The sequence below is a fragment of the Halichoerus grypus genome, chromosome 2, assembly GCF_964656455.1.
Source record: "Halichoerus grypus chromosome 2, mHalGry1.hap1.1, whole genome shotgun sequence".
Lineage (NCBI taxonomy): Eukaryota > Metazoa > Chordata > Mammalia > Carnivora > Phocidae > Halichoerus > Halichoerus grypus.
The window spans coordinates 204,838,389-204,862,608 of record NC_135713.1 but is presented as its reverse complement, the minus strand read 5'-3'; the positions used below and the strand labels follow the sequence as shown (position 1 = coordinate 204,862,608).

General features: G+C 52.7%; 1 protein-coding gene across 2 annotated transcripts in view; it reads right to left on the bottom strand.

Annotated features, from left to right (window-relative positions):
- MGAT5B (alpha-1,6-mannosylglycoprotein 6-beta-N-acetylglucosaminyltransferase B) overlaps positions 1–24,220 on the bottom strand; it is a 68,169-nt gene that overhangs the window by 9,223 nt on the left and 34,726 nt on the right. For both annotated transcript variants that reach the window (XM_078066155.1, XM_078066154.1), the window contains exons 9-12: positions 13,481–13,612; positions 11,999–12,132; positions 7,521–7,651; positions 327–482 (exon numbers count right to left, since the gene is read on the bottom strand). In XM_078066155.1, the coding sequence (XP_077922281.1) occupies positions 327–482; positions 7,521–7,651; positions 11,999–12,132; positions 13,481–13,612 (553 nt within the window). The remainder of the gene's footprint in view (positions 1–326; positions 483–7,520; positions 7,652–11,998; positions 12,133–13,480; positions 13,613–24,220) is intronic.

Sequence of the window (24,220 nt, the reverse complement as noted above, 5' to 3'; positions counted from 1 at the left end):
CGCAGGAAAGACCACCCAGTCCGCGGGACTGCCCTGGTACTGAGGGGTGAGGAGGGAAGCCCGCTTCCTCTTCCCCACTGCTGAGCCTCGCTTTGCTGGCCCTGCCCAGGTCCCTCCTGGGTGAGCACCCCCAGCTCTGCCCCGAGCTTTGCCCCGGCCCCAGGAGGCCTGGACGTGAGGTTCAAGGTAGCAGAGCGTGCTGGGGCAGGTCTACACGTGGAAGGGGCCACCAGCCACGGTGGCAGGCCTGGGGGCACGTAGGGTGACCTCCTCGGCATCTGTGGCCAGGCTGGGGTGAGGACGGACGGTGAGGGCGTGGGGCTCACCTTGGCCTTGCGTAGCAGCTGCTGGAACTCAGGCTGTGGCAAGAGGCCGTGGTTCTTCACGAAGGCCGGGACCTCAGGGGGCCGCCGGCTCTCATAGTACACAGTGCCGTGGATCTCCATGTACTTGTTCAGGACACCCAGGAACTTCTCCTTCCCCTGGAAGAGGAGGGGGTGCAGATGGGAGCCTCGCCCCAACTGTGGAAGGCAGAGCTGTCCGTGGAAACACCCCTGGTCTGGAAGTCAGAAAATGTGGGGCCGGTCTTAGGTTGGCCTTCAACCAGCTGTGTGACCCTGGGCAAGGCCCCTCCCCTCTCTGGTCCTCATTTTCTTCATCTGTGACTTGCAGAGGTTGGACTAGACTATTTTTAGCCATGGAACTGATTTCTTTGCAAAGAATGCCTATCCCCATTCCCACATTTAAATGCATCCAAATGAAGTTGCTCTGCCTCCCTGAACCGCTGGTGATCTCCAAGGCCACCTGAGGAGCTGGGGGGCCGAGATCATCTCATCCATCCATCCATCCATCCCTCCATCCTTCCATACATATGTGTGTCCACCCCTCCATCCATCTGTCCATTCATCCCCTCCTTCCATCTATCCACTCATCCCTTCTCTCTCTCTCTCCCCTTCCCTCCATCCATGTAGCACATTTTGATTGAGCACTTGCTATGTGTTGGCACTGAGCTCACTGCTGGGAGCACAGCTGGGACAAGACAGAGCCCTTGTCTTTAAGGAGGACACCTGTGAGCGAAAACCCCCAAACTAGCAAAGGCTCAGCCCCTCCAGACTCCAGTCCCACATCCAGGCTCTGCTTTCTGCCCAGCCCAAGGGAGCTGGAAACAGGCCCAGCCTCAGGGGAAGGGGACAATGGGAGACAGAGCATAGATGAATAGATAACAGCTCTGCCCCTGGGCACCCGTCTGACCCCATGGCCAGAGCCCTGAGCCAGGAGCTGTGGTCAGTGTAGGACCTCATTAGGGGTAAGCATGGGGTCTGCCACTGGGTTCTACCTCTTGGGGGCTTTTGAGACTCACAGAAGAGAGGAAGGGATACGCTGACAAGAAAGGAACTTCAAGATCACAGAGAAGGCTGGGGCAGGGAGCGGTTTTTTTCAGGGAGGGCTAGTCCCCAGCAGGCTAACAGGTCAGAAGAAAAGCAGCCAGGTTCTCCACGTCCTGCTGGCTAGCCATGAGGTCGGACAACAAGGAGCTCTGGCCCAGGTTCAGTCTGTAAACCACAGCTCTTGAAGAATATTATCAATGGACATCAAAATAATTAACAATTCACATTTTGAAACTCCAACGGCATAACTTTTCATAAGGAGGCCTTCCTCTTTGGGTAACAGTGTCCTGGGTAATGCACATCAGCCCTGCCTCTGAGAACAACCAGGAAAGACAGGGAAATATAAAAATTTCTGTGAAGGTAGTGAAAATCTAACAAAGCATGCAGAATTAGAAGGCCAAGATCTGGAAGAAGGGAAGGAGATCGTGGAGGCCGGTGCTGGGGTCAGCGTCCCCCCAGGGGCACCTGCCGATTCCAGGGTCAGCATCAAGGAAACTGAGCAGAGCTTCTGGTCGCCTTGTACAGCAGAGGACAAGTGAGAGTTCAGGGTCTGCCAAGGGGGGACCCTGATAGAAACTCCACACTGGGGGTTGGAACTCTGAGGAATTACACGCTGGAGGAAAAAGGTGGGCCAGACTTAGAGAAGCCCCTGCAGAGGCTGAGTCCGTGTTTTTGTGTGTGTGGGAGGGGGTGTCTTTTTTTTAAGTTTTATCTATTTATTTTAGAGAGAGAGTGAGTGAGAGCACAAGCAGGAGGGGCAGAGGGAGAGAGAATCTCAAGCAGACTCCGCACTGAGCACAGAGCCTGACACGGGGCTGGATCCCAGGACCCTGAGAACAGGACCTGAGCTAAAACCAAGAGACAGATGCTTGACTGATGGAGCCACCCAGTCGCCCCAGGGGCTGAATCCATTTTAAATGGTCTCAAATCCTATCATTGATTAAGGTAATCCAAGATTGCTGGAGCCCCAACCACAAGCTAAGAGTAAAAGTAAAATCCTCTCTGGAAGAAGAGGGCATCATCCCCAAACTATTTTTACAATTTTTTATATTCATTTTCCAGAACTCCAAAACAAAACAAAAAACAATGAAATCCCAATCAAAACCCCAGCAGGCTTAGAAGAAACAACTTTGAAAAAGAAGAAAGCAGACAGATTTATATTACCTGATTTCAAGACTTATGGTAAAACTACAGTAATCAAGGCAGTGTGCTATTGGCATCCAGAAAGACAGATCAATGCAATAGAACAGAGTCCAGAAATAGACCCACACACGCATGGTCAATTGATTTTTGACAAAGGTGCAAAGACATTTCGGTGGAGAAAGGATAGTTTTTTCAACAGACAGCCACGGAATGTTGCATATCCACATGCAAAAAAGGGAAAGAATTACAACTTCAATCTGTACTTCATATCATATATAAAAGTTAATTCACAATGGACCATAGATTTAAATGTAATACTATAAAACTTACAGAAGAAAGCACAGGAGAAAAATCCTTAGTGACCTTGCGTCAGGCAAAGATTTCTTAGATACGACACCAGAAGCATAATCCATAAAACACCGGACTTCATTAAAATGAAGAACTTTGCTCTTTGAACAATGCTACTAAGAGAAAGACAAGCCACAGAGAGAAAATATTTGCCAAGCATATATTTGGTAAAAGACTGATATTCAGAATGTGTACAAAACTCTAACAACTCAATAATAAGAAAACAAACAACCCAATTCTTTAAATGGGCAAACATTCTGCAAAGACACTTTACCCCAAAAAAGATATTGAGAAGACAAATAAGCACACAAAAATATCTTCGCCATCATTAGTCATAGGGAACTACAAGTTGAAACCCTAAGATACCATTGCACATCCGTAGGATGGCTCAAGTCGAAAAGACGGACCATGCAAGTATTGATAACTTTGTAATGGAACTGGAACTCTCATACATCGCTGGTAGAATCATAAAATAGTACGACCACTTTTCCTAAAATGTTAAACCTAGTTCTACCATATGATCCAGCCATTCCATGCCTAGGTATTTACCCAAGAGAAATGAAAGCATATGTCTGTACAAATGTTTGTACATGAATGTTCATAACAGCTTTATTTGTAATGGCCAAATACTGGTAACAACCCCAATGTCCACTAACAGGTGAACAGATAAAAAAGGCGTGGTGGAATACAATGGAATTCCATGCAATGGAATAACTATTCAGCCATAAAAAGGAATCAACAATTGATACGTGCAATGACATGGATGAATCTTGAAATAATTATACTCTGAGAAAATCCAGACAAAAAAAATAAGTATATACCATGAGTCCATTTATATAAAATTATAGAAAATGAAGACTAATCTGTGGTGACAGAAAGCAGATCATGGGCTGTCTGGCAGGGAGGAGGAGAGAGGTGGGAAGAAGGGAACCTGGGCACGGTAGATGCATCATCCTGACTGTGGAGATGGCTTCACAGGTAAATATATATGTCAGAACTTAGAAAATTATATATTTGAAACATGTGTAGTATACTGCATGTCAATTATACCCCAGTAAAGCCTGTTAAAAATAGATTTTTAAAGAAAAAATTTAAACACCTTGATTTTTAGAAAAATCAGGTACATAACAATATGATTAAAACCCAAGAGACAAAGGGGTGCTTGGATGGCTCAGTTGGTTGAGTAGCTGACTCTTGGTTTCTGCTCAGGTCATGATCTCGGGGTCGGGAGATTGAGCCCTATGTCAGGCTCCGCACTCAGCAGGGACTCTGCTTGTGGATTCTCTCTTCCTCTCTCTCTGCTCTTCACCAAGCTTGCTTGCACGCTCTCTAATAAATAAATAAATCTTAAAAAAAAAAAAACACCCAAGAGACACAGACAATAAAAACAGACCCGTAGGAGATCTAGAAGATGGAATTACCAGATACAGACTTCAAGATAAATCTGCTGAATGTAGTCAAGGAAATAGAAGATAAGGTTTGAAACCAAATGGAAGTGCTCGAAGTAAGAACTCTAGTGGCTGAAATTAAGAACTGAATGGACAGGTTTCACAGCAGATTGGACCCAGCTGAAGAGAGAATTCATTTAGTGAAAGAACAAAAGAAAACATCCAGACTGAAGCACAGAGGAAGGGTGGAAATCACAGAAAAGAATGTAAGAGACAAGGGGATATGTTGGAGTCTAACATATGCAGAAATAGAGTCTGAGAAGCACAGGAGAGAGACTGGAGCAGAAGCAATACTTAGAAAGATACTAACTGAAAATTTTCTAAGACTAATGACAGATCAAACCACAGATTCAAAAAGATCTACAAACACCATGTAGGATAAGTCCAGAGAAAACCACTCGGAGGCACATCATAGTAAGTCTACTGAAAACTAAACACACAGAGGTCTTAAAAGTGAGCAGGGAAAGAAGACAAATTACCTTTAAAGGAACAACAAGGCTCCCAGAAGCCAGAAGACAATAGAGTCTTTTCAGAACACTGAAAGAAAGTAACAGCCAAGCTAGAATTCTGTACACAGCAAAATATCCACTAAGAATAAGGGTGAAGTAAGGGCATTCTCGGGAAATCAAAATAAAATGAGAGTACACAAGCTGGGGGTAGGTAATTAAAGCATTTTAAGGTTCTTTTATTGTCCAATAAAAGGGAAAGGTATTGATTTATACGAGACTTTGATAAGTCAAGGATGCATGGTGTCATCTTTATTGCGGCCACTACAAGACTAGGAGACAGTATAATGAGTCAGCTATCAGGGGGTGAATTTCAAAGTACAGATCAGTGTGAAAGAAGGCATAAGAGGGAAAAGAACATGGAACAGGCAAGAAAAAGAAATAGAGATCAGCTAGTGAAATGGTAGATTCCAAGCCAAATACATCAGATATCACACTAAATGTAAAAGGACTACATAGTGTAAAACTAAATAGGCTCACAGAAGAAAAATCAAACCGAGAAAGTAAAGTGTGGAAAGAATGCCTCCATGCCCCCATCAACATCAGCTTCCTTATCCCATCACTGGAGGCCGCTGTTGTGGACAGTTTCTTGTGTACCTTCTCAGACCTTTTATGCATTCAAATCGTATTTACATTTTCCTTAAAACACAAGCACAAATGGGTTCATGTTACATATACTGTTCGGCAACCTTTTTTTACCCATACACACGTTTATATGTATGCATGTATGTATGTGTGTAGGCATGTGTATGCGTGTATATACCCACATAGGCATGTGTCTGTGCATACATGCATATATCTAAACTTTAAGTTTCACAAAACAATATTTATTCTCGCGGCTCCTGGCTGGCTCAGTTCGTGAAGTGTGCAACTCTCAATCTCGGGGTTGTGAGTTCACGCCTCATGTTGGGTATAGAGATTACATAAGAAAAATAAAATCTTAAAAACAATATTTATTCTTAATACATATAAGGTCTTCTGATATTCCTTCTGATATTCTATTTCATTTTAAAAGGCTAACTGAGACTAAGTTAGAAAAAGACAAATACGACATGATCCCACTTATATGTGGAATCTAAAAGAGTGGAACTCATAGAAACAGAGTAGAACGGTGGTCACCAGGGGCTCGGGGTGCGAAAATGGGGAGAGGTTGGTCAAAGAGTAAGTTCAGGGATCTAATGAGCAGCATGGTGATTGTGGTTAATGGTACTGTATTGTACACTTGTAATTTGCCAAGAGAATAACAGATCTTCAGTGGTCTCACCACACACACGCATGCACGCGCACGCACGCACACACACACAGATGACTATGTGAAGTGATGCTGTGTTAAGCAGCTTGATCATGGTGCTCAGTTCACAATATATATGTATATTGAACCATCATGCCATCCACCTTAAGAATACATCATTTTCCCCTGTCAACTATACCTCAGTAAAGCTGAGGAGAAAAAACCCAGAGCTCTGAGCTAGTTTCACCTGCTGAACAAAAAGCACCCCAAATCCCCCCCAGATGGCCCTTCTGATGTCTGGCCTGTTTCTTCCAGTGGCAAGGGTGGGTCTGCCTCTCTCCCATCCCCCACTCCTGCCCCCTGGGCCACACGCTCTCATAAAATAGCACCCAGGCCTGAGCCTCAAGGCCTGCTTTCTGGGGACCCAGAACAAAACAAGCCTCCTCGGCACAAAATTCACCCAAACGCTCGCCCGGATCCCAGCTGCTGCCCCCATGAGGACCTCCGTCATCCAGCCCCTTCCACTTCTCTGCCACCCGGTCCCCTGAACTCTGGGCTGCATCGGTCCCAGGATGCGCCCCTCAGCCTCTTCATCGGGCCACCTCCGACTTCCTCCAGTCGCAAAGACCAGAGCGAAGATGTCTTTTTTTGGAAGCACCTTCTCTGAGGTCTCTTGCAGAACAGCGTTGCTCCCGGCTATCACAGAGGTGCCTGAGCTAGAGAGAAAGGCTTTCTCTTCCCAGACTTCACAACCTCTCATTCTCTCGGGGCAGTTCCTTAGCAGTGTTTTCTGGTAAAAGCAGACGCACTCCATGCCACCCCCTTCCCCAGCACCCTGGGCTCCCATGGCAGCCTGCTCCTTTCGCATCACACGAGAATGACCTCCCATCCCTCCCCCTGCACCCTGCGGGGTCAAGGGACTCGAGAGCATCCCCGGGGACACCCTACTGAGAGCAGAGGGGAGCAGGAGGAGCGCATGGTGAGCAGGCACCCTACCTGGAGCTGCCTCATTGCCAGGAGGGCACAGAGAAAAGAGGAGAGAGAACAGGTCAGTGAGCAGCGAGCATACAACCTCCCGCACTGGGACCACTTCTCCAGGGACCCCGCCCTGAGGATGGGGTTCTAATCCTTAGCCTCTCCTGCCTTCTGCACTGCCTCCCATGACTCAGAGGCCCCAATCTAGCCTAAGCCCCCTTGCCAGGCTCACAGTGTTTATCGATGCGGTCCTAGGGAGGGTGGCGGGTTAGGTCACAGTCCTTGATAAAGGACATCTGGGTTTGTTGCAGAGTGGGGCGTTGCGGGGGCAGGTGAGCAGCCCCCAGGCTGGGTATTTTCAGTGACAGTTAGGGACCTCTCTTTTCTGACTCATCACTGGGGGACATTTCAGCATCCGGAGCCAGGGGTGGTGGACAGAGCCAAATCCTAGAGGTGGGAGTCCCCGGGAGGCTGTGCTTACCTTCCAGATACTCGCTTCCTTGCCGTACACCACGGCCATGTTACTGGCCTTGCTGCCTTTGATGAGCTGCTTCTCTGTCTCGTTGAGCTCCTCGGACACGAAACCCATGAAGGAGTTGTCCGGGGTGTGAGCTACAGCGAGACCACAGGGTCAGGACGGGGGCTGCTACCCAGCCCGCACCGCACCCCGAGTCCACCTGGACTGGCCCCCTCGGAGGGGGCCCCGTTTGACAAGGATGGGGACAGGGGGCTGGTGGAGGAGAGGGAAGAGAACCCATCAGTGTCCCAGCCCCGGGCGTCTCCTTCTCCCAAAGACTGTCACAAAGCCTGGAGCAGAGGGAAGGCCTGGTCCCCTTGCTTGTTTGCAAACAGGCACAGTCAGGACCCTGCTCCGGTCAGAGTCCTCCCTCCCTGGTCAGAGTCCTCCCTCCCCAGTTGGCTCTGGCCCAAGGCTTTGGCTCCTCCCCTTTCTCTCACCGCCAACACCCATCAGCAGAGCCTGTTACCCGGTGGGATTTCCTCCATCACGGCGGCCCCAGCCCGGGGACCACCCTCTCTGTCCTGGGCCCCTGTGACTTGCTGCCTGCCCCCATTTCTGCCATTCTCTTGGCCTTGCCTTTTCTCCTGAGCAATCCTTTAAAATTAGGTCAGACCAGATTCCTCTGCACAAAAGCCTGCAGTGGCCCCAAAAACCAAGGTCCCTACAACAGTCTACAGGATCTGCCCCCACTGCCCCCTTGACAGCTTCTCTTACTCTCTCCTGAGACCCTGCTGGGTACACTCCCTCTGCGGACACGCTTTGCTTCCAGGGTCCTGCCAAGAGGTCCTCCCTGGCCCTGGTCACTCTCTGCCCCTTACCTGCACTCAGTGACCAGACATGATATTACATATCTAATTGATCGTTTATTGGTGTCAGAATATAAGCCCCATGAGGGCAGGGCCTCTGATTCGCTCACTTCTGTGTCCCCAGCACCTGGGAGAGCCTGGCGCACCGGCTCATGAATGCGTGGACACATCCTTCCTTTCCTGCCTCCAAGTTTTTGCCCCTGCTGTTCCCTCTGCCTGGAGTGCTCTCCTTCCTTTCCTTGGATGAGAAAATTCTCTGCATGGGGTCCGGTGCCCTCCCTCTGTGGCTTCACCCCTGTGGTTCTATCTCTGCTACAGTATAGCTCACACTGGCTAGATGGGGAAGCAGGTCTGCTCATGAATTCCTTCCTGGACTTGGCCTATCGTTAAAACTGGCAAGACCTACTCAATTGTCCCCAGAACCCAGCGCACAGGGAGCAGGGAATGTGTCTTAGCTCGTCCTCCTATTCCTCAGCCATGCTAATTAGCTCTGTCTGCCACCATACACCTGCCGTAGGTTTGCAAGGCACAGGGTCCCTCCCATCTGTGTACAGGACCTTGAAGAGAATGTTTGTTGAACCCAGTGAAATCTACTCTGCCCTCCTGGGTCGGGGAAGCTGTGCTGAGTAGGCTGGCAGAGGCCACATGTCCTTGATTTCCCAGAACAGCCCTGATGCCAAATACCCAATCCCTTATTTCAGACGCATGTTTTCACATTTTCGCATTTCTGAACTTGAGATGTATATACCTCAATCAAATGCATAGATTTAACACAGTATTTCCACCCACAAAAAGTCATCATCAATGTCTGGAACATCGTAGGAGAAATGAAGGTTTCCTGCCTAAGTGCCCCAGGAAGCTCACGGATTCTTGGGTCTGAAAGACCAACTGTAAGGATGGGCCTTTGCTGACCACAAAACAAAATGATCATTCTTCTAGAGCTTCAGGAGCATAAGGAGGGCCTGGAGACCTGGCGTTACTTCTGATTGTCAGGGTGTGGGCAGCTCTCCTGTTTCAGGAGGCTCTGCCCAGGCTGGGGAGTGGCCCCAGGAGGGCAGACCCGACCCTCCCTCACCTGTTTGCCTGCCCAGCCCCCTTCTCTCCCTCCCTGCTGGCTCCCGCTGGGGCTGCCACCCAGGCTTCTCTCCTGCTTGCCAAGGCCTCCCTATTCACCGAGCTGAAGAATCCCTCATTCTACCAACTCTGCCCAGTTAACTAAACTAGTGGGTGTGGGACAGGGAAATATCCAATCAATTAAAATAACAGGGACCATCAAGGAAAGAGCTCCCAGCTCTCTGGGCAAAGGTGAGGCTGGAAGAGGCAGCCACCCTCCCACTTAGCTCACTGGGGAAACCACCTGACTAGATGGGGAAATAGGTCTGCTCATGAATTCCTTCCTGGACTTGATATATCATTAAAACTGGCAAGCCTCTCTCTTCCTTTATTGTTCTCAGTTTCTTTAATTTATTCAATCAATTAACACTTTCTGAGTACCTTGATAGGCTCCAGGGAGATAAGGATAAATCAATCAGTGGCCCCCTTTTGAGTGGTTCATAATCTATCAGGGAGGAATAAATGTATAAGCAAATAACTCTAATATACTTCAACATACACCTTTACAGAATTGGATTTAAAAGGTATAAAAATAGAGGTGAAGGAGCAACAGCAGATGAGGGAATCGGTGAAAGTGGCAGTAAATAAAGGAGATATTTGGGTTGGGGTTTTAGAGGATGAGTAGGAGTTTGCCAGGTTTGGAACTCCACATCCAGTGGGCCCTACCCCATGTAAGGCTCATTTTCTCAGTGTAGATTATTGCAGAAGCCTCTTACCCCTCTCCTGCTTCTCCCTCCTCTACCACTGCCCCTTTGGCCATCTGCAATCTCCCAGAATAATGTGCCTCAAAAACCTTCCTCTTGGGGGGCCTGCGTGGCTCAGTCGGTTGGGCATCCGACTCTTGATTTCGGCTCGGGGTGTGATCTCGGGGTCGTGAGATCGAGTCCCACGTCGGGTTCCACGCTCAGCATGGAGTCTCTTTGTCCCTCTCTCTCTGCTCCTCCCCCCGCCTCTCAAATAGATAAATAAAATCTTAAAAAACAAACAAACAAAAAAAACCCTTTTTCTCCATGACATTCCCAGGCTCAGGAATCTACAGTGATTCTTGAATTACGGTATTTGGCATAAATTCAGCAACAGGTGCCCCCCCCGCCCCCAGATCCTCCATGTCCCTCCTGCCAGCCTCAGAGCTTGATGCTTCCCTTACAAGTGAGCTAACTGCCCAAGCTCTGTGCCCACCTCTGCTCTCTGCTACCATGGATGCTGCTCCCGCAGCCTGGGGCATCCCCACCACGACCCCCACCTCCTTCCCTCCACAGTCTGGTCCCAGAGAGCCATGTGACCTCAGTCCTCTGGGCCTCAGTCCCCTCCTCTGGGCTCCGAAGAACCTGCCTACCTCCCCAACCTTCTGGAATCCAATCAAGCCATTACTTATGTGTCTAGAAATTGCATCTGCCTCCAATACTTCCTAGAACCTGGAGAGTAAGACAAAAAAGGACCAAAGAGGTACACTAATTTGACAGGCTAAATAAAGACCAGATACTTTACTTCTGAGCAAGTTCCTCAGGACCCTGCTCAGTTGGCTCTTAGATACATCCTAACAAAAGGTGCTTATCTGGCTTTCTGACCCAAAGCCTTCAAAGAGCCACAAATCAGATGTGCAAGATGCTGCTGGAGGCAGATACACTGACGACAATTAGATGTGACAGATGATAGCCTCCCAACGAGGAGAAAAAGCACCACATCAAACAGTGACAGGAGAAGGGGCCATTTAGCAAGGGCACCTGGCTCCGCACACCTCTGCCGTCCCCAAAGGGCAGGCTCTTGCTCCACAGAGAGAGCGAGAATTGACCCTTAGTTGTCAAGAAAGGATCAAATTATTTTCAGCACACTGCACGTAAGGGGGCAAGTCAGTGAATATATATATTTTAGAGTCTCATTAAAAATAGCTAAAGCTCAGCTCTAAATGGCATTCCTTGCCTGACGCCCATCGTCAGAAGGTTTCCACAGGGGCTCCAGCCCCCAGCCTCACTTCCCATTATCCCCAATGTTGGAGCCTACTGGAGCTCGTGCATTTCCAGAACCTTCCAGTTCTTTCCACATCTGTCTTCACTTCATCTGTTCCCTCCACTGAGAAGAGCCTGCCCGTCCTGCCCCTTTGTCACCCCCTAAAGTTCTCCAGTGTACTTCTGGCCTCTCTTTCTACAAGATCACTGAATCCTCTTTGTTCTGGAATGTGCGCTCAGCAGCTCTCTGAGAGCGGCGTGTGATGCTGGAGGCAAAGGCCACGTCCTCCGTGTTGGAAAGGTCGCCACATTTCTCCTAAGCCAGGCTGGAAGCCCCACCCAGTCTGCTCCCCAGACACCACAAGAGACTTCCTCTCTGGCTCATACATTCTCGAAGGGCAAACCAGGTTTTCCTGGAGCGGGCAGGTGCCTGGGCCTGCCCCACTCCCACACCAGCCCGGAAAGGAAAGCCAGGGAGGGACGAGACCCTGCCTCCTCGCATGCACCCCTGCGAACCATGAGGAGGCCCCATCTGCCCCTGACCCCACCCGTGTCCTGCAGCTGGGACACTCACGGAACATGGTCATGAACTGCTTGGGGTTGAGGTTCCAGTAGCCCCAGTTGGTCCGGTAGCCGTGCAGCGTGGCGTACTCCTCATGGTTGTATGCGGGTTCTGTCCCAAAGGTGTCAATGACCCGGATTCGGCACCTGCTCCCCGCCCCGGGGGTGGGGGTACAAGGAACCAGGGTCAGCAACCTCTCATGTCTCTCTGGGCTGGGTTGCCCCAGCTTGGGTGCTGGCACCAGCCACGGGCCGGGCACGGCAATGTGTGGTCAGAGCTGGGGCCCAGACATTACCTAGCTGTGTGACCACAGGCAAGGGCCTTTACCTCTCTGGGTCAGCTTCACCATCTGTCAAGTGAGGATGACAACAGCCCAGCTGTCTCGGGGTTGTGTGGCTATGCCTGAACCATGGGCCACTCGATCAGAAACTTAGTTACTATGGGGGCCCCAAGGGAGCCTAGGAGGGGGAGCACTGCCTGGAGTGGGGGTCCCTCCCCCCTGTAGGATTTGCACTTTCCTGAGCAGGCAGCAGCAGTAATTTGTGTTCACAGCCCCCCGACACCCCCAGGATGCCGCTGGCCTATCTGGGCTGCGATGCAGAAGGGCGGGGCCCTGGGGGACCCACCACTGCCACAGGCCCATCTTTGGGAAGGCAGTGCTTTGAAGTGTCTTCTGCAAAGCAAGCTTGGCCACCTTAGATGCACCTCCCAGCTGGGCAGAGGCTCTGTCGCCACCTCAAAACCTCCCCCTCCATCCGTCCCACCCCCCGGGGCGTGGGCACCTGAAGGAAACGGCGGAGACTCAGACAGCGCCCCCCAAGGAGCTCCCTCCTCACCCCACATCCTTCCCGGTGACCCAGAAGTCCACAGACTGCTGAGGTTGGCACTATTCCCCCAGAGAAGGGGCAGGGGGCGGGAGGCGGAGGCACCGAGTGCATGAAGAACCCGCATTAATAATAAAAGCAATAACACCGCCTGTCACTTTTTTTTCCTAATAAAATCATGTGGGATAGTCAATGGGACTGGAGCAAATGTAATAAATAGCAGGGCTCTCTGTGCTAAATTAAACCCCGTATCCTGCTGGCTGTAGAGACTGGGAGAGATGGCACTGGCCTTCCTCCAGACCCAGGGAGGTGGGGTGGAGGGAGGGAGGAGGAGGGGTGCTGAGCCCCCCCAAGCCGAGGTCACACCCCAGTTGAGTGTCCCATTCCTTTCCCCCTGCCATTCCCCTGCACCCCCCCATCCAGATAACCTCTGAGCCCCACCCCAGGCTGCCCTGCAGCAGAGAGGCACTGAAGTGACTCCCACTCTGAGTTAGCCGGGAGGCAGAGCCCAGAGTAATGGGGGAGGGGGAAACAGAGGAAGAGCGAGCCTTCCCCCCACCACAGGACCCGGGACAAGGCGGTTCCCCCACCCTGGGACTAGCCGGCAGGGGGCGAGGGGAGGCCTCCTCTGGGGCACGGGGTGGGGCACCACCCGCCTGCACGCTCTTACCGGTACTTCTTGAAGGACAGTCCCATGTGCTGCTTCATCTGCTGCAGGCCGTGGTAGTCAGTGTAGATGAGGTCGAAAGGCAGGGGCATGGTGAGCGGGCAGTTCCCCCGGCCTGGCGGCACCCCTAAGTTACTGAGAGAAGAGTCCTTCAGAGTCTGAGCCCCAAGAGGGACCCACAGGCAGCAGAAACCCACCTTCCCAACCAGCCTTGCATCTGGGGCACCTGGAGCCCCCTCAGTTCTTATAGCCCAGGATAAACATGGGGGAGGGGCACTATAAAGGAACTCAAGGTTGGCACATGAGCGCTGGCAGACTTGGAAAGCAAGTGAACGGGGTGGTCATGTCCAGTTGTGTAGGTTTTTCACTGCACAAGAGACTCCAGTGAGAGGAAGTAGGACCGAGATCCAGCCTGGGCTAGCTTGCCAAGCTGTGCCCCTGGCCTGGGCTACCCGCCGGGTAGAAAGAGCACCTTTTGTTAATTTGCATAAATGTGTTCCCTGCAGGGCTGTGTCCACCCAGAGGGGGCACCTTTATCTAGCGTTCGCAAATTGCCATAAATGCTCGCTATTGTCCTTAGTGCAGCTTCAATGTTTGGAGCAGAAAGCCCTGCCTCAGAAGACATAATTCCGCTCTGCTGACTGGCTCGTGGCCCACGGAGATGCCCAGCCCTGCCCCACAAGGTCAGCCTACCTGCCAGATCATGTACACAACGGTTTTCCTCTGGTGACCCAGTGCCAGAGCCTTTGGGTCAACTCTCTGGAGCCTAGCAGACCTGGTCACAGCTGCCAGGGTAAATTCCTTTGCCTGGGACCCCCTGCCCACCATCCAGGAGCCCCGGCTTGGCCTGACAACCCACCCCTCTGAGGGGATGAGGAGGCATTTAGCTTGCCCATTCAGTAAGTCTGTCCTGAGCCCCTGAGCCAGGCAGGGAGTAGAAAAGCGCCCCTTTCTTTGGGGACCCCACAGCAGCCACCCACCTCCCCTGAATTCCCGTCTCCCTTGGATTCGTGGTCCAGACGGCTGCGCTGGAAGGGGTCCAGGAGACCTCCCAGTGAGCCCCTTCAGGATCCACGTGAAGAGCAGACTCAGACAGGGCAGGTGAAGAGCTCTGACAAGGTCGCTGGCTCATCAACGGCAAAGGGCCATGATGGATGAGCTCCCTGGGTCACAGCTCGGGCTCCTAGAGCCCGTTCAAGCAGGTGGAAAAGTACCAGCCTGGACATCTTTGCGCTCTGTTTGCTCATGTTCTGCACGTCACCATCAGAAGCTGGGGAGGGGGGCGCTGCATGCACTGTCCCCCAAGCACACCGCCAGAAGTTTATGGTAACCAGGTGACAAGGCCATGATGGAAAGATGTCAGGGGAGGCTGCGGGTGACGTGTGATGGGGATGGAGGCATCAGGGGTCGGCCGTGCCCTGCAGAGAAGGGCAGCAAGAGGGGAGGGGCTGTCCCTGTGCCTGCTCCCCACTAGCCAATGCACCCCAGCCTCACCCAGCTCCCCCCGCCAGGTTAGAACATTGGCTGCTGAGTGCCAAGAGGAGAATGCAAAAACCTAATAACCAGTGTCTCATATTTCTTATCTACATAGGGAACAGTGGCCAAGGGCTCCCTCCCCCACTCATCCAGCTCCCATGCGTCCCCTCTGTCCAACCAGACCACCACACAGGATGCTCAAAAACAGGACATCTAAGGCAGGGGAGGCTTCGTGAGCCTTTTTCCATGGAAATACCCAGAAAGCAAACGAGAATGAGCACAGACCGCAGGGGTCTGGAGCCATCATAGGAAACGGCTCCCACAGCCTGGAGACCTCATGAAATATTTGGTGGCATTTTTAAGTGCAGAGCAGATTTTGCCTTCCACTCTGTAGGACATCCCTACATCCCTCTTCAAGCATGGGCTTTCTCTCACCCCCACAAACTCCTCCGATAAGACAGATGCCCCCACAAAGAAGCAACATTTTTGCTCTGGGCCACAGAAGCTCCAGGAACAGACAGACACAATCCTCTTCCCCACCTCCCTCCACTCAATGCAGAGCCACGGGCAGAAGGACAAAATGATGATTCCGCTGTCACTTCTCTGCAGAGACCAGGAAGGCGGTGGCTGCCCCTCCCACAGGGAACTGGGGCCTGGGAAAATTGACTAACAATGCTGAAAGTATCAGCTGTGGGTGGGTCCGCCTGCTACCACCCACACAGCAACAGGACTACTGTCCCACGTTACATTCCTGGTTGGTCTCCAGGCAACGTGCCCCTCTGTGGCCAGGTGTGGTGCCAACAAAGTCATGCAGGCTTCCTCTCGTTGCCCCATTACTGCCCACAGCCCTGGCCTCTGCCCCAAAACCCAGGACCACTGAGAGGCCAGATGAGCAGCTCTCCCCTGGGGGGAAGACTCCGCCCTGATGTTCTAAGGCACCTGCCATCATCTTCGTCATCCCGGGGGCTAAAATGTTGAACACAGGAACCGTTCTACAGGCTTTCGGTTTATTAATTCATTCAATCCTTTCATCTGGGCAACCACCCTACCAGATCAGACCCATTCTTATCCTGCTCTCCTCTTTAGAGATGAGGAAACAGGGAGGGTTGGCAATTTACCCAGGATTGCACAGCCAGGAAGCCGTGGAGCTGGGACTGGAACCCAGGCAGTTGGGCTCCGGAGCCCACGTTGCTGCCTGCTAAGCTCTCCTGCCTCCCCGGGCCGGCCAGGTGGCAGACAGTAGGACGGCGGATGGCGGGACCTCAGTGCCATCCCCGAAATCCGAGCCCCGGCTGCCAGCAGAGATTGGGCTCCAGTCCCAGTTCCCCGGGGTTAGGAGGACTCATAAACCTCCTGGAGTTTCATCTTTCTTCTCAGCAACAAATAAAAATGACTCCGTCACAGGGTTCCTGGTAGGATCGACTGAGGTGAGGCGAGTGAAAGTCCCACTAATTATCATTTCCTCTCGTCATACGTTCTGCCTTCTGAACTTCTGGGCCCGGTCACTCCTTCCTGACCCCCAGACACCACCTGCGCACCCCCCCCCCACTTAAGGCCCTGTCGTTTCTCACCTTGAATCTTGAGATAATATCCTCTCTGCTCTGTGCCCCTCCAGTCTTGTCTCTTTTCTAGAGAGATTTTCCACAATGTAAACCTGGTTCTAATCCCTCCCAGAAGACTTCTCACCTCCTGGTCCTTGCCTCCTCCTCCTCCAGGAAGCCCTCCTCAGACCCCTGGGCAGAGAGATGCACAGCCCCTGTGCTCCCCCACCGCTTGCCACAACCCCTCCCCTGCACCGTCCAGTCACCTCCTCACCACGGGGCCCATGAGGACAGGGGCCAGGGCATCTTTGAAAGCCCAGAGCCAGGACAGGACCTGGACCAACACGCACCTGCTGTGTTCAGGAACGAATGAGCAAACCAGTGAATCAGGTGAACCCCCTTAGGCAGAACTGCTTTAAAGGCTGAAGATGTGGCCAAGGAAAGCATATCCGGAGAGAGATGGCGGGTGGGGGATGCTCAAGGCTGATGGGTGTCTCGGCTCTTGGCTCTTCGCGGGGGTGGAGGGGGGGTCTCCTGGAAACCTCGGGACAGGGACACCAGTGGCCCCGTGTGCCCTACAAAGCCATCCCGCAGGAAGGAGAGGAGGAGACAGAAACTGGCCCAAAAACTGTGGGTACCCCTCCCAGGGGGAGTTAACAAGGGGCCGCCCGGGGTTCCCAGCCCTAGAAAACAAGGGTTTTCCATTTAAAGCGACTTCAGTGGAGAGAAGTGTCTGCAGCTGCCTCATCCCTCTGGTCACAGGGTCTCGGGGCCCACCCGGAGGACAGCGGAGAGGGGCGGCCACGGGGAAGGGGCTGTGCTTCCATCGCTTGTAATTTCAGGTCGCTTTTACAGGCAATTTTACGCTAAGTGGTTGGTCAGAGCAGTGACATGAGCTGAAAAACGCCGTCTCCAGACAACCTTCAGCCAAAGGTGCCCACGGAGCCGCCGCTGTACACATCCACCTTCCATGCTGACGCCTCGAAAGGCCCCTGTCTAGACGGTTTCTTCTTTCCACTGCCAAGTTCCTCATTCCCCTTCGGACTCCTCGCCCAGGGCTGTGTCAGGGGGAGAGGGGACATCGCGGAGCCTCCCCAGCCCCAGCGCACCGTGGGGCCACAGGGTGGGTGAGTCTGGTAGGGAGAGACAGCAGCTCCCAGGGCAGGGGCCTCCCACTCATCCACCCAGCGCCGCCCGCTACCCTACACCACGCTTGGGAAGGACGGGGGAGTCTACATGGAATTGCCAAGCTGGGTGGCCGGAATGTATCTCTAAATGTCCCCAGGCCCCCTGCATGGGAGCCTGAATTCAGGACGAAAGGGGTGGGGGAAAGGGGTGACCTCCGGAAACCGTGCTTTTCTACAGCTCGCCTGGCTATCGTGGGGCCCCCACACTCAACCCAAATTAATGCACCTGTAAGAGCCACCCTGTGGCGGGGAGCAATGGGGAGTCAGTGTTTAATGGGGACAGAGTTCCAGTCTGGGAGGATGAGAACGTCCTGGAGAGGGATGGCAGAGTGATGGTTGTATAACCTCGTGAATGTACTTAATACCACTGAACCGTACACTTAAAAATGGTCAGGAGAGTAAATCTGGTTATGTGTATTTGACTATAAATGTTTTAAAAAGCCAAACTGTTCACACGCAGGGGCCTGCATCCAGCCCCAGAAGGATATGCCGTGTCCCCATCTTCTCTAGCACCCCTGGACTCCCAGCGGGCCATAACGTAGGGGCACAGCACATATCCAGAGAAGGGGAGACTCAGTTACTCTTTGCTAAAAGATCAAAAGGTAGGATGGGTAGATGGGACAAGGAGGCAGGGAAAACAACAGTCTATGATCAATTAAAAAAAAAATCCTCAGGGCACCTGGGTGGCTCAGTGGGTTGAATGTCCGACTCTTGATTTCGGCTCAGGTCATGATCTCAGGGTCATGGGATGGAGCCCTGCAATGGGCTCTGCACTCAGTGGGGAGTCTGCTGGAGATTCTCTCTCCCTCTGCCCCTCCCCCTGCTCTCTCTCTAAGATAAATAAATAAATCTTAAAAAAAAAAAAAATCCTCAGCTGGGAATCAAAATGCTGAGTTCTGGCACAATGAAAATCACTCCTGGGCTCCAGAACAGACTTGCTGGGTGGCCTTGCCCAGACGTCAGATTGTTCTGGCGTCCGCCTCCACTCCCATAATATGATGCTCGGACGGATCTCCACGGTCCCTTCCAGGCTAAAAATTCTCTGGTTTTATTTCTCCCTGTGCCTTTGGTCTGTGGCTGGAAATAATCTCTCCAGGTAATGCTCAAATTCTGGAACAAATTATTCTCTCTCTTCCTCCCTCTCTTCTCTGTGTGGGAAGGACCTAATTAAACAGGATTCTCACAAAGTGCTCAGAGATGCTTGGCTCCAGGTGCTAAGTGCACGCAGGGAACTTCTGCTTTTCTAGACCCATCTCATTGCCGGGAGCACACTGGCGGGGGCAGCCCAGGACTTTTTGGCCTGTTATCCCTCTGACCCCATCCAGCACCCGTTTCCTGAGCACTGTGAAATTGCCCCCGTCTCTCTCCCGTGGCCTGTTTCTGGAGCAGGCCACTGCCTCTACCCAAGGTCAAAGGGGGCAGAAAGAAAGGGCCCCAGAGACTTAACTGGGCATCTAAGGAACTGCTCTGGAAGGGAAGCCAGGATCACCAAAGAGAAAGGAGTTCTATTGTCCTGCAGTATTTTCTTCTCTTGCCCAGGATGCACCCTCGCTCTCGAGCACCCAGGCAGCCAGAATGTGCACCTTAGTCAAAGGGCAACAAGAAGCAAGGGCCGGAGGCTTCGAAAAGGGAAACACAGGGAGCAGCATCCCTCCCACCCTACGCAGCCTGCACTGGGACCAGTGTCCAAAGCTGACACTTTCTTCCCCAGCATTCCTTCCTACGATGCAAACTCAGGGCTAAGAATAGGGCCGTGGCTCCCGGGAGAGCTAGATGAAAGCACAGACTCCCTCCAGCTCCCAGCGCCACGAGGATGTGGTCAGAGGAATAGGAACACATCCCTTTGGCTGTTCCCTGCCTCCTTCCTTGCAGACAGGCCCCAATTCACATAACGAATGTCCAGTGAAGGCTGAGCGCAAAGCAAGCTTTTCTCATCTAAGCTATGCCTTAAAGGTAGCAGGAGCGTGCAGGTTATAATCGAGATAGCTGATGGCTCCCGATGCCCAGGCCGGCCCGGAGGTGCTGCCTCATCACTCCCCGCTGTGGGAGACGTGGGTTGAAGGAGAGACGCAGCCCTGGGATGCTGGACGCGTACTTCGGGGGACCTGGGGTCCACAGGGGGAAAGCTGAGGAAAGACGGGTCTGGCTCCCAGGAAAAGGCCTCCCTTTCACCAAAGCCCCTTTAGGAGTTCAGAGAAGGCTGGAAGGAGCCCTGGGGCTCATGTGTACCACCCTATGCTTCTGCCAGCTTCCCCGGGAATAAACAAACCCCAGGCCAGTCCATCTGGGGCTGAGCAGCGGGGCTTTGCCCATTCTAGGGGGGACTTCAGGCTCCAGAAAGCCCGTCCCACTGTCCACCTACCTGTTCTCCAGCTGCTGCCTGACAAGATCTCCCCTTTCTCTGTACTTGGTGGGGAGAGAACACTGGACCCCACCTCCCTTTGTGAGAACCCATAGCCCCCAGGCCTTGAAGAGAGGCTCATGCTTCCTCCCAGAAACAAATCCCGCCTCGCTACCCTTCCCTCAAGAGCCTCAGAAGACAGCCTGCACCTCATTTCTTACCTCATTCCCCGCAGTCCTCCCCCCCCCCCACACCCCCGGGTCTCCTTTAAATGTCTCTCCCTCTGCAGCCCTCTGGCCCTGGTGTGGACCAGGTCAGAGCTGGGAAAGGTGACTCGGCCACTGCATCGGTGCAGTCATGTTTTTTGGCCAACGTCAAGGCTTGGTCAGACTTGTAAGAAACAGATTCCCATTCCCTGTGGCTCAGTGCCACAAGGAGTGGGAGGCGAGGGGGCACCCTAGCAAGGACACGTCTCTCCTGGACTCTGAGGGGGGATGAAGGGCGGGGGCCAGCGTGGCTCAGGGCCCCACAGCAGAGGTTCCCCACCTTCCATGGCGTTCAGCCGCGCAGACCCCAATCCCACTACACAGGAGATTAAAATGCCTCCTTGGAATCCAAGGAAGGAAAAGGACAAAGGAGAGGGAACAGAGTTTTTTTAGCATAAATTAAGCATTTGCCTCTCATGCCACTGTTGGAATGTGTGGCTGGAATGTGGAGAAACAGCCAATGTTTACAGGAGTCTGTAAAGTGCCAAACATGCTAGATGGGCTGGTCCTCCCTTTTTCTCATCTATGTACTTTATATGTTATAAAATGTTTCAAGCATCCAGAAAATTATAGGAAATAATACAATGATATAATAAATACCCTGCATTCCCACTTCCCAGCCTTGTCAAGTCTTAACATTTTGCCATTATTTGGTTCAAATCTTTTTTCCCCCCAGGGATAACACACTACAAATCTGGGTGGAGCCCTGGGGTGTGTCTGTCTTGTCCACTGTCCTCATGCTCCCCATCCTCCACCTCACTCCCTGCAGATGCTGGGCACCCCTGCCCCATGGGGCTCTCTCCCCCATCCTCCTGGGGCTGTCCTCTGGGGCCGCTATCCCCCCCCCATATCTTCAGCTGCTCCCTTCTCGGGCTCCTTGGCACGAGCATGTAAAATGCCTGCACTCTCCCACCTTGAAAGGTAAACAAGCATGCCTTCTGCTATGGGGTGAACTGTGTTCCCCCAAAGATGCTGAAGTCCTAACCCCAGCACCTGGGAGTGTGACCTCCTTTGGAAAGAAGGTCTTTGCAGATGGTGAGGTTAGGATGAGGTCATTTAGGGTGGGTCCTAATCCAGTATGGGGGTGTCCCTATGAGAGGGGAATTGGACACAGAGACAGACACACGGGGGGCAGGCGGTGTGAAGGCACAGGAGGAGCCACCATGGCCACCAGAAGCTAGGAGAGGCTTGGTGCCCGCAGGGTGCCCTCACAGCCGGAGCAGCCAGCCCACCCGCGCAGCAAGGCAGGCGTCTGGCGTCCACAGCCCTGAGGCAATAAACCACCCGACTTCGCGCACCTCGATTTGGCAGCCCCAGGAAACTCACGCCCCTCCCTGCGCTTCTGCCGTCGCCTGCCTCCGGGGCTCTGCTCCCCTCACAGCCGGGCTCCCCAAAGAGGCCGAGGCCTCCCATCGCCCTTGCTGCTATCTCACCAGCCTTCCCCTCAGCCGACAACCCACCCACCTCTGGCGTGTGTCCCCGCAACTCAACCAAGATGGGTCTTTCTAGGGTCAACAATGACTTCCACGTGGCCAAATTCGCTGGGCAATTTTCAGTCCCCTTCTTACTTCTGGTGAGCAACTGACCTCACTGGCCACACCCTCCTTCTAGAAGCATCTTCTCCATCGGTGCCCCTGGCTCCAAGCCCTCCTGGCCACTCCCCAGTCTCCTCTGCTGGCACCTCTTTCTCCAAGAGGCCTTTCGCTGTTGCCCTTCCTTAAGGCTTTGCTCTCAGGCCTTCCCATCGCTTGGCAAATTAATGACACTTGTGTTCAATGACGCCACCTGCCAACGCGCTGTCTCCATTCTGAGCAGCGGACCCCTCACCAGCTAATTCGGCGGCTGTCTGAACACACGAATTCCAGGTCTTCCCTGGGTGCTGGTCTCAGAGAACGGCACCGCCGTCTGCCATCCACCGGTGGCTGCTTTGAGCCGGCTAGCTTGCCCTGGTTCAGGCCAGTCCGAGCCAGTCCAAGCCAGTGGCACCGTGAGGCCTGCCCGCCTGGCTCTCAGAGGGTTGGGCTGCGCGCAAGGACAGGGATGTGGTCCCTGCCTCCCTCATTCTCCAGGGACCCTCCCCAGTATTTCCCTGGGACAAACAACAACACTGATCAAATCAAAAGACCAGAAGACTGATTTCTACCAGGTCGCCCGAGCTGATGGCCAAAAGTCTTCCCTCCTCGTCCTCCTATTTAAACATTCTCCTCTCAAGCTTTCATCATTTGCCAGTTAAGTCAACTAATTTTCTACTAAACCCAATTTCACTCATGGATGGAGGAAGAGCTCAGTAATTTTTCCTCATGCCATGTACTATTAATGGTGCTTGAAATTATGCAAATAAAATTAATGAGCACCACAGATTCTGGCCAGGCAGGAAGAGAAAGGCTTAATTTAAAATGCCCACTGTGGATGGACATTCACCAGGACCGAGTAGGCGTGCAGCCCACAGGGGTTCTGGCCCCGCCTCCCCTTCCCACGCCCCCTGCAGCCCCGCCCCCCTGCAGTCCTGTCACTGAGCGTATTGTTCTCGCCCTGGAAACATCCTGCCGCAAAGCCAGACGTGGACTCCGTGCATTGCCCCAAACATCACTCCAGTGAGCTTGTTAATTAAAACACCAAAACACGAGGAACAAAGAAAAGTGGCTCATCTGTCCAGACTTGTTGCTTAGTCAGTGGCCAAGACATCTGCCGTGAACATCTGTGACAAATCACAGCACACATCCGAGCGGCAGCATCTCTGTCCCGCTGCCTTCCCCTGAACAGGTCATTTAGCCAGACCAGTGTCACAGAAGCCACGCTGTGACTCCGAATTGGGCTCGCCTTCACATCTCATTGACTTACCTTCCAGTTAACCTGGTGCTGCCCGCATGGAACAGCTCCCTAAGTCTGGGAGGTGAGGCTCCCGGATGATTCTCTTCCTCCTGCAGAGCCCACAGCAACGCCATGAGTGTGTTCAATGGGATCTCTGCCCGTGACCCCTTTGCAGGTTCAGAAGGTTACCATCTTTTATGAGTTGCATCGTGTCCCCCCAGAATTCATGTTGGAGTCCTAACCCCTAGTATCTCAGAATGTGGCTTTATCTAGAGACAGAGCCGTTAAAGAGGTAATCAAACTGAAATAAGGTCATTAGGATGTGTCCTGATCCAATATGACCGGCATTCTCATAGGAGGGGGAGAGTTGGATATACACACACACAGACAGAAGGCCACGTGAAGATAAAGGCAGAGATCGGGATGACGCTTCACAAGCCAGTGAACGCCAAAGATCACCAGCAAACCACCAGAAGCCAGGGAAGAGTCCCTGACAGATTCTCCCTCACAGCCTCAGGAGGCACAACCCTGCTGACACCTTGATCTTGGACCTCTGGCCCCCAGATTGTGAGACAACACATTTCTGTTGTCTAAGCACCCAGTGTGTGGTGCTTTGTTACAGCAGCCCTAGGTAACTGATACACATCTGCGTTGAAATCTCTGCTGGAAGGAAAGGCCTGCTTTTTTTAGGTAGTGTTGGGGTGGTCCCAGCAGAAGGAGCTTGAGGAGCTCACAGCCCTGGCCTACATCTGTCACAGGGGAGAAGTACAGCCAAGAAAGGGCATGGAACAAAGTACATTCTAGGTCAGCAAGTTCCCACCTGATGCCCGGGGTGAGGCATGAGAGGCCCCACTATCTGGGCCACTTCCAAGGGGTGCCTCCTCAGCCTACCCCCTGCAACCAAGGGTATCGTGGGGGCTTTCAGGTATGCAAATGTGGGCTTGGGAGGAATCCACACATGCTTCCTACTAGTCTTCTAGGGACCTGAGCCTGAACCCCAGGCCCTAATCCTGCCCTCAGGACCTGTACTGGGGACACAGAGGACAGCTCTTGTGAACAAGCCATGAAGGCCTATGTCCCCAACCCCACAGCAGCCCAGACGCTGGGGGTGGGGGATCCCA